This window comes from Cicer arietinum, chromosome 7, assembly GCF_000331145.2.
Source record: "Cicer arietinum cultivar CDC Frontier isolate Library 1 chromosome 7, Cicar.CDCFrontier_v2.0, whole genome shotgun sequence".
In the NCBI taxonomy this organism is placed as follows: Eukaryota; Viridiplantae; Streptophyta; class Magnoliopsida; order Fabales; family Fabaceae; genus Cicer; species Cicer arietinum.
The window spans coordinates 3703812-3714000 of record NC_021166.2 but is presented as its reverse complement, the minus strand read 5'-3'; the positions used below and the strand labels follow the sequence as shown (position 1 = coordinate 3714000).

General features: G+C 33.2%; 1 protein-coding gene across 1 annotated transcript in view; it reads left to right on the top strand.

Moving 5' to 3' along the window:
• Window positions 1-9131, top strand: part of LOC101501224 (brefeldin A-inhibited guanine nucleotide-exchange protein 5) — an 18313-nt gene extending 9182 nt beyond the window's left edge. The window contains exons 22-34 of the mRNA XM_073363954.1: window positions 1-142; window positions 531-770; window positions 866-989; window positions 1070-1218; window positions 1754-2110; window positions 3628-3794; window positions 3883-4145; window positions 4388-4566; window positions 4885-4998; window positions 6053-6189; window positions 6298-6589; window positions 7079-7174; window positions 8666-9131. The exon at window positions 1-142 is cut by the window's left edge and continues 30 nt beyond it. Coding sequence (XP_073220055.1) covers window positions 1-142; window positions 531-770; window positions 866-989; window positions 1070-1218; window positions 1754-2110; window positions 3628-3794; window positions 3883-4145; window positions 4388-4566; window positions 4885-4998; window positions 6053-6189; window positions 6298-6589; window positions 7079-7174; window positions 8666-8728 — 2323 coding nt within the window. The 3' untranslated portion in view covers window positions 8729-9131. The remainder of the gene's footprint in view (window positions 143-530; window positions 771-865; window positions 990-1069; window positions 1219-1753; window positions 2111-3627; window positions 3795-3882; window positions 4146-4387; window positions 4567-4884; window positions 4999-6052; window positions 6190-6297; window positions 6590-7078; window positions 7175-8665) is intronic.
• Window positions 9132-10189: the final 1058 nt, after the last annotated feature.

Sequence of the window (10189 nt, the reverse complement as noted above, 5' to 3'; positions counted from 1 at the left end):
ATTACCCAGTGATTCCATTGTGGAGTTCGTCACTGCTCTCTGTGGTGTATCAGCCGAAGAGCTAAAGCAAACTCCAGCTCGGGTTTTCAGTTTGCAAAAGCTTGTTGAAATTAGTTATTACAATATGGCTCGTATACGTATGGTATATCTTTTATCAAATAAAATGCACATATTTGCTTCACAATTTGATGTTTCTCATCTTATAAAATTGCTTTTGGTGGGTTTTAATGACTTTGTTTTTTGGGCTATTTGACTTTTATGATTGTTGAATTTCGTTTTCCATGTATTGGCTCTAATTCGTGTATTGTTTTCATATTGGAAAAACCATTTATATAAGTTGCTTGGATGGAATTAGTTTATGCATAGTACACATGTCTTTGCACTAGTATGAATGTTTTTGATAATTGCTGTGGAGTGGATTTGAAAATGTGATTTTGGTCAAGCTATCTGTTAACCTTGACCTCAATAAGATTTAAATGCCTTTTGATAATGCTCGGAATGCATTTCTAAGCTCCCGTTATGTTTTTCAGGTGTGGGCTAGAATCTGGTCTGTTCTTGCAAATCACTTTATATCAGCTGGGAGTCATCATGATGAGAAAATTGCCATGTATGCCATAGATTCTTTAAGACAACTTGGTATGAAATATTTGGAGCGCGCTGAACTGGCGAATTTCACTTTTCAAAATGATATTCTCAAACCATTTGTCGTTCTTATGCGGAATAGTCAAAGTGAATCCAAAAGGAGGCTAATTGTTGATTGCATTGTTCAGGTCTACTGGGATAAAACTTCGTTTCTCCTTCAACTTGTGTTTAATATCATTGGATATATTTACTAAAATTCAGTTGAAACTGTTGCCTATTGCAGATGATCAAATCTAAGGTTGGAAGCATAAAGTCTGGATGGCGTAGTGTATTTATGATCTTTACAGCTGCTGCAGATGATGAATTGGAATCAATTGTTGAGAGTGCATTTGAAAATGTTGAACAGGGTAGGAATGAGTTTCTTTGATCTTGTCATTACATATTTTTTGTTGCAATTATGGTTAACTAACACATTGATTTTCTACAGTCATTTTAGAACACTTTGATCAAGTAGTTGGAGACTGCTTCATGGATTGTGTGAATTGTCTCATCAGGTTTGCTAACAATAAAACATCACATCGAATTAGTTTGAAGGCTATTGCACTCTTGCGGATCTGTGAGGACCGTCTTGCAGAGGTTTGTGGGGTTATTCGTTGGAAATTGAATTTTTACATTAAAGGATTGTGTTTTTTATTTGGTGAGATTCTGTTAATTAATATAATAACCCTTCCCTAGACCCCAGTCTCACTCACTCTAGTTAAAGTTTTAACAGAATGAGATTGGGTAACGCTATTTTTATATCCACAGCCATTAAGTTTAACCTGCGAACCCTTGACTTAGATATATTTTATAATATGATACATATCCATATCTTTTCCTTTATAGCTCTATGATATCTCAACGTTGACAAAATGTTGGAAGCCAAAATGTTTTAAAATTTTTTCCCAAAGGCTCAAAGCTTATAGGAAAAGCTCTGGCTTTGATATTGTGTAAGTTTCAGAATTTTATGGGTAAACTAAGGGAACACGATTTCTTTGTGCCTGATCATAACTAGTTTATGTAGAAAATATATATTTTTTAGGATTTGGAATTTTGTTTCTTTACTACCATTGATTGAATTCTTTGCTTACCTTAATGCTCTGTCTTTAAGTGGTTTAATTCGTTTGTTTAGGGTCTTATTCCTGGAGGTACTTTGATGCCTGTTGATGCTAATTTGGACGCAACTTTGGATGTAACTGAGCATTATTGGTTCCCGATGCTGGCTGGTTTATCCGATCTAACATCAGATCAAAGACCAGAAGTCAGAAGTTGTGCACTTGAAGTCTTGTTTGATTTGCTTAATGAAAGAGGTAGCAAGTTCTCTAAATCATTTTGGGAGAGTATTTTCCATCGAGTTCTTTTTCCAATTTTCGATCATGTGAGACATGCCGGAAAAGAGGGCTTTGTTTCTAGTGATGATGATTGGTTTCGTGAAACAAGCATACATTCACTTCAGCTGCTGTGCAACCTTTTCAACACATTCTATAAGGTAAAGTAAGAACTAAAATGGTATTTCTTTTGATTGACCTAGTAACCTAACATTATATGCAACCAGAGCTTGTTAATCTTAATAATAAATTTAGTACACATGGCAACGTATATGACAGCTGCAGAGATATATTGTGAAATGTTGCACAAAACTCAAGCACCAACTGCAAGATTGAAATATAAGTCTTCAACCTGGAAGCAACATTTGCTTATAGGATTTGAGTGATATCTTTAGATCAATGTAACTGGGGGCGGCATTAAATTTTCTTCCAAATTTCAATATCTTTCAATGAGTCATGTTGTTCCATTCAATGTGGAGATGACGATGATTGAAAATTTTTGCAGACAATTTATATTTTTTCTGTAAGTTCAGATTTTGAAGCTTTTGTTGGCCTATTTTAGTGGTTCTAAAAGAGGCTTGGCTAAAATATTGTCACCTCTTTTCTCGTGTGGGCTGAGCTGTCCTTTTAGAGACTTTAGTGGATGTTTCTTTATTGCTTTCCGTAGCTCTTGCGGAAAACTGATGTTTTCTGATTGCTTTTGTTGAGATCCCAAGATAAATGGCCAAAGTAGTTTTGTTGGATTGGGACAATACTCACTCCTTGAGCTAGCTTTGGTGTTGAGTAAGGCCTATCCGAGATATTTTTATTGAGCCACCAATATTTCTTCATGCTCTAAATGTTCAATCTTGAATGTGGAGGGATGTATTGAAGTTCAACATTGACTAGATATGTGGCCAATGTAGTTCTTATTGGAGTTAGACAATCCTCGCCCATTGAGCTAGCTTTTGTAGTTTAGTCATACCTAGTCCAAATTCTAAGAGCTTTCTCTATTCAAAATTAATAAGTAGGAAATGGACATGTTAAAATAATTCTTTTTAGGGTTTGTATTTTAAATCGTTCAAGATAATTAATGTGGGACCTCAAGAATTTATTAAATTTTTTGTATTGGAAACAACCTAGGTTTAGTTACATGTTGGTTTTGTAAGGATTAGTTATTACATGTTGGTTTTGTAAGGATTAGTTATTACATATTGGTTTTGTAAGAATTTATTACATGTTGGTTTTGTAAGAATTTATTACATGTTGGTTTTGTAAGGATTAGTTAGGCCCAACGTAAGACCTAAGATGATATCAGAGCCTTCCATTGGGCTGCACCACTATATTATTCACGCACCAAGCCAAATAGTGCTGGGAATAAAAAGATTCCCACATTAAAAATATATAAGGCTTAAAAAAAATTAAAGAAAAGATTCCCCTAACCTTAAAAGTTAGTTTTGTAAGGATAAGTTAGGCTCAATCTAAAACCTAAGAGCTTAAAAAGTAAATTTATTGGATTTGGACTTGGTCTTGTTTGAAAGATCAGAGACTTTGTTAGTTTCTTGGATTTGATGCACATTTATTTTCTACTTTTCGTTAATCAAATTAAATGAAATTTTGGGCATTTATTTCAGTATTTATTTATCTAATTGCTGTTACAATTTGAAAAAGATTATTCATGGGCAATCTTTCTTTCCAGGAGGTTTGTTTTATGCTGCCACCGTTGCTGAGTTTGCTTTTAGATTGTGCCAAAAAGACAGATCAAACGGTTGTGTCAATTTCTCTTGGTGCGCTGGTGCATCTCATTGAAGTTGGTGGTCATCAATTCAGTGATAGTGACTGGGATATGCTACTTAAAAGCATAAGGTGCATTTTTTTCCTTCCAATTTTCTGAAAATTAATTGTGGTTATTATGGTATTTACTATAGCGCATTTTTTTACTACTGTTCTCCAGAGATGCATCATACACAACACAACCTCTAGAGCTGCTTAATGCTTTGAGTTTTGAAAATGTGAGAAATCATGGAGGCATTGTTAGGGATTCTGAGGCCAATGCAGGTGACAATGTAATCATAAAGTCTATTGACAATGAGACAGTGGGTGGTCATCAACTTGACACCAATAGCAATGGGAATTTATCCCCAGTTGCTTCCCCGATTGCAAATGCTGATGGAGTTGAAGATTCAGTATCACAGACAAATGTAGATCAGTCTGAAGGTTGGATTTTATAAATGTTTAGTTGATTGCATGTTTAACATGCTCCTGTCTTCAGTAATATAACCAAGAATCAGTATCAGTTATTTAAACAAATCATAAAAGTAAAATGGCTGATTTATAATTCCTACACATCAGTACTGAACTTCTGATGAAATGAAAAATGAAGTGGTACTCTGCATTAATTGAGACTGGAGAATAATTGAATGTCATTGGTGACATCAAGGAGTTGTTTATTATTGTAGGCCTTCCATCTCCATCAGGAAGAACTCCCAAAGCCGCAGATGGAGCAAGCCTTCAGCGGAGTCAAACCTTAGGTCAACGGATTATGGGAAATATGATGGAAAATATCTTCCTTCGGAATCTTACATCAAAATCTAAAAGTCCTATTTCAGATGCTTCTCAACCATCTTCTCCAGCTAAGGTAGGTATTATGTTTTCATATAGTGGCAATTAAGGCCCGTTTGGTTTCAGAAAACATTTTCTGTTCAGTTTTAATAATACAAAAATTGACACATCATTTTCACTTTGTTTCTTGTTTTTGAATATGTATAGAAAATATTGTAAACAACTTTTTATTGCTATCATTTTTCATGTGCAAAACTTTGAAAACATAAAACAAAGTAAAGTCAAGGTGACATTTATGTAATTAAAACTGAAAACAGAAAATGAACCTAAACAGGCCCGAAAGTTTTCTTTTGGATAATTGCATGAACACATCCCTGGGTTTACTCCATTTTAGGTTGCTGATACTGTAGAGCCCGAAGCCAAGAATGAAGAGAGTCCTTTGCTAGTAACTGTCAGGGGAAAGTGCATTACACAATTATTGCTTCTTGGTGCAATTGATGGTATTCAGGTTTGTATGTTTAGTTGTTTTCGTTGTTTAATTTCTTAATTTCTGGTTTCCCCAAGTTCATGTATGAAAGTGAAAAAACATAGGTAACCCGAGTTGGCTCTGCAGCCAATTATTTGTGTGTTCGGTCTTCCTCCTTTCCCCTTCTCCTATAAATGGCCTTAGAAAGCGTAAGTGCAAGGAAATGTGATAGAACTCAGAATTTTAATGGAAGAAAAAGGTATATTATTTCTTAAAATTTAGAGTAGTATCTCTTACAATGACGAGATCAGGAAAGGATGCAAAAAGAAAAACTAAACCAGAGTTCTAAGAACTCCTAAACCTGAGCAAAATTGCTCCTCAGAGAAATAATTCCCCGAATTATTTCTTAGAATATTTTCTGAATACCTTCTCCTCTTCCTTTTCCCTCATTCTTATAACATAAAACAAGAGACGTTACTAACTAGCTTTCATTCCTTCCATTTATCCTTCTTGAAACTGAATGTCTTTCCCACTTCTCCTTCCCTCATTCCTTTAATGGAATATCAGTAGAATAAGAAACATTATTAGCTAGCTTTTATTCCCTCCATCCATCATTCTAGAAACTAAATGTGTGCGAAGTGTGTGACTTGAGTGAGTGGAGCCCACTCTTTGGGCCCTCATTCCTCTTAATTTGCAGTGTTCTATCAAAATGAGGGAGAATATAATTTGAAACCCATCGGTTTAGTTAGGATGGTGGCGAGGAAAGCTTTAGAACCCATCTCCTAGCTGTAGCAAAGGTTTTCTTGATGGGAGTTTGATGGTTAGATGAAAGTTTTGTCTCTAACCAAGTTGCAATGGGTATTGTCAGTGTTATATGTTATCAGTCAGTGAATCAGAGACATTTAGCTTCAGTTAGCATTGTATTATTCACATATGTAAAACAACCTCTATAAATTCTCTCCTTTGTAATCAAATCAGTAGATTTTTCTCATTTTGGATCTCTTGTATTTTCTCAGACGAAGATTCCAATAGTCAGTAATTGAGATGGGGGGATTCAAACTATTCTTCTAATTAATTTTTTTCTAATTATTTGCAGAAGAAATATTGGAAAAAGTTAAAAGCACCACAGAAGATTGCTATAATGGACATTTTGCTGTCTTTGTTGGAATTTGCGGCTTCATATAACTCATCTACAAATCTAAGAACTCGCATGCACCAAATTCCCGATGAAAGGTAGTAAAAAATTTGACAAGGATTTGATTGTTTTAATTATTCATTTCTTTGGAATTTCTTCACTGTTGGAATGGAGGACTTAAGCATCACCAAAATATTCTTGGACAGGCCACCGATCAATCTTCTTCGGCAGGAATTAGCTGGTACTGGTGTATATCTGGACATCTTACAAAAAGCAACTTATGGGTTTCAAGACGCTGATTCTACAGCAGACAATAGCTCAAGTATTACCCCACAGTCTGATACAGAAGAGAAATTTGAAAGGGTAGCTGAGGAGAAACTGGTGTCTTTCTGTGAACAGGTGCTCAGGGAGGCATCTGAACTCCAGTCTAGCACCGGCGAAACCACTAATATGGATATTCATCGTGTCTTGGAGCTGCGTGCTCCTATCATTATAAAGGTACAAGCTTCTTCTGCATGATAGTTTATGAAAGTTGACCTGCATTCTATTCATTATGTTGTTGCTGATTAAATACTTGAATAATGCATTGTAAAAATTGCAGCTGATGTGTAAAGAAAATTTAAAGTTGAAGTACAATTAATAAGTTTTGTTCCAATAGGGGGATTAAAATTACATGCTGGATAATTGTGTAGGGATTGAAAAATTGTAATTTTTTTACCGGGACTAAAAACGAAAATTTGAAATTTTTATAAAGACAACTTATTTAACCCCTAATATTATTATTATTCAAATTATTTGGATATTATATGCTTTCTATCTAACTTTTTTTTTTTTTATTACAAGTTTCTTTTTGTATAAAAAAATAACGAAAGGGGTCTTTAGCTTGTGTTTTTTACTTAAATACCTTTCTATTCGATTGGAGAAACTCATTGCAGTTTATGTTATCATTTCTCTACGATAAACTATTTGTTAAACTTTCTATTTTAGGTGCTTCAAAGCATGTGCCTTATGAACAGTAAGATTTTCAGAAGACACCTAAGAGAATTCTATCCTTTGCTAACAAGACTTGTTTGCTGCGACCAGGTAATTTCTTGTATATGCAAATAATTCCAGGGTACGTTTATCTGGAAATTTTTGCTTCTGTTATGTACTGGCTGAGATATAAGGAAATGAATAGTACTGCATATAAAACAAAGTTATTTTCTATTCCATCAGGAGCAGTATTGGACAACAACACTTCCAAATTCAAAATAATGATAAACCTAAAAACTATTCCATGGATTTCCATCGGTTTATTTTTCAATGTACTTTATGGAAAGAATATTAAATATTTTCATAAAATTTTAAGATGGAAAAGTAGCTTTTGGGATCCAGCTGCTATATGCATGCCTTTCATTGGTCATTCGATTTCAGTTTTAATAATCACTTATCATTTAAATGCGGTAAGCACCCATTTGGATCTTCCTAGATTTTATTGTCATTAGTATGGACTATGGTCCTCTAGTAATAAATACATCGAAAAGGTCAACTTGATCTGAAAAGTTTCTCCTTCAGTAACATTGAAGGACCACCGTGGTTTATTTTTCAATGCGGACCAAACTGAAGGCGCCGATGTCATTTATGGATCAAAATGGGTCTTTGCTCCTCTATTAACTTATCAATTAAATTAAGCACATTTATGTGAACTTAGGTTCACATGGCATGGCCTCGTGGAATAAGCCTCTTACAAATACAAGGTAGGTCTGGCTACAACAGATCCACAATGGGTTCAATGTTATACCCTGATGGGAATTTTGCGGCACTAGGTTACCCTTTTTGCCAGCCTTTCCTAGTGGGAAAAGGCTCTATTATTGTTCTACATACCACTTTTTGGAATCGGTAGATCCAAGATGGTTAACAACTTAACATGGACTCAAATATGGATATTAAACTTAGTGCATGTTTGATTCATGGTGAGATTGGCAAAATCACGATGAGTCACCGTGATTTTTCCAATCTCATTGTGAAACCAAATATGCACTTAGCCAGAGATGACACCGATATTTAAAGGTTTCAAAAACTGTATTTATTGGAATAGCAATGTTTTAAATGATCGATGCATTTATTACTGTGTTTTCAATAAACAATTTCTATTTCTTCATTCTTTAACCGGTTCCTTAGTAGGAACCTTGGAAAAATAAGATTAGATTATTACAGTTCAGTTTTGATGTTAGTTTGGATTAATTTCAGAGTGAACAGTCAGAATGTACCGCTCTTTGTATAAGAAAGCCTACTAGATAAATTTAATTCCTTTCAGTTTCTGACATACAATGTGGATATAGATATTGGATTCTAGATTCTAAATAAATACCAATAGCCACTAAATAAATACCAATAGATATTGGATTTTAGATAAATACCAATAGCCACTAAGGATCTTAGATATTGGATTCTAGATTCTTGTAAGATATTGGATTCTACATTTTTTTTGACTTTGGATTCTACGTATGTACATAGTGCTGTAACATTTTTTTTGGAGGGGGTGTTTTAAGAAAAGCCTTCTTTGATAAACTGATAATCATTTGTTTTAATCAGATGGATGTTCGGGGAGCTCTTGGTGATTTATTCCAAGCACAATTGAAAGCTCTTTTACCATAACTATCTGGTAATGCTGCTGTTAGGACTCGGACAGATTCTTCGGCGCATTGCCAATGTCAAGTTTAGGTGGCTTGGAAAGAAGAAAGATTGTAGTCTTTTGTATTAATCATTAAATAGAAATTTTGTGCTGGCACTAACAGTTTTGTAGAAAGTCAATAGAAATGTAATTTTGGTTTCATCCGGCGTCCCAATATTCGTTTGCACTTAATTCCATTTCTCTGTGCAGTATTTGGATAGCTAAAGCTCTGGTTGAGGTTTTCAATCAGACATTTGTTGTATGATAATAGTCGTGTACCTTGTGGAAACCCTTGTGTCTTTCATGTGCAGTATTTGTCAATTGTCATTCATATTCATAATGTATACAACACGGGGTAAAAGAAGTAGCAACTCCCTTTTTTATTTATCGTTTCTGTTTCAATTTATTAGACATATTCAGTCCTATACTGCCAATTTTTGCAATTCAATATATATCTTTTACAGTTGATGTCTGGACAGATCGTGTAGTTGAGCAAAATATTCAATTTTGTTGTTACACCCATAAAAAAAAAATTGTACGTGCAATTTGGGTGAAATTGAATGTAACTAGCAAAATTGCAAAATATTTGAGCTAATCTTGTTAAACCGTAACTTTGAACTGTAATCAAAAGCTGTAGATAGCCTCACCGGTAGGATTGTATAAAAAATTCGGTTACAAGACTCAAATTCATAACTGGATCTAAATCCATTTTAAATATCTAGTTAATATCATATAGTTATAATTCGGTTTATTTATAAACCGGTTGGATAATCACTTATGTTTTATATTTGGATTTGACTTTTATCTACTACTAATATTTTGTTAATTTTGAGATTTAATTTTTTGAAAAAAATTTGAATTTTTTTTTTGAAATAATATTGCAAAAAAATAAAATTAAAAAAAAACTTTTTTTCTCAAAATAATTTTAAATCGAATTTTTTCTCGAAAAATTTGGTGATAATTTTTATATAAAAATTTATCGAAAAAATCGATTTTTTTTAAATAATTGATTTTTAAACTATGAATAAATATTCTTTAAAAAAATAATCAAATTTTAACTGATTTTGAAAAAAAAATCGATTTTAAAATTAAAATTTTTAAAACTGGTTGCTTAATTATAACCACCATAACCAATTTTACAATTGATTTTATAACCGATTTTAAATCAAATAATAGATTTGATTATAAACCTAAATCCATATATTGGTTTTAAATTGGATATGGTTTGGTTTTTTAAAATAACCAACCATGAACAGCTCTATGGCCTGACCTATTTAATAAAAAAGTTAGGCTCAGACCATTTTTAAAGTCTATTTATTTAAATAGGTCAGACTCATGCTTGTAAAAAAACCTATTAGGCTTGATAGGCCAGCCTATATATATTTTATTATTATTATTATTATTATTATTATTATTATTATTATTATTATTATTATTATTATTAT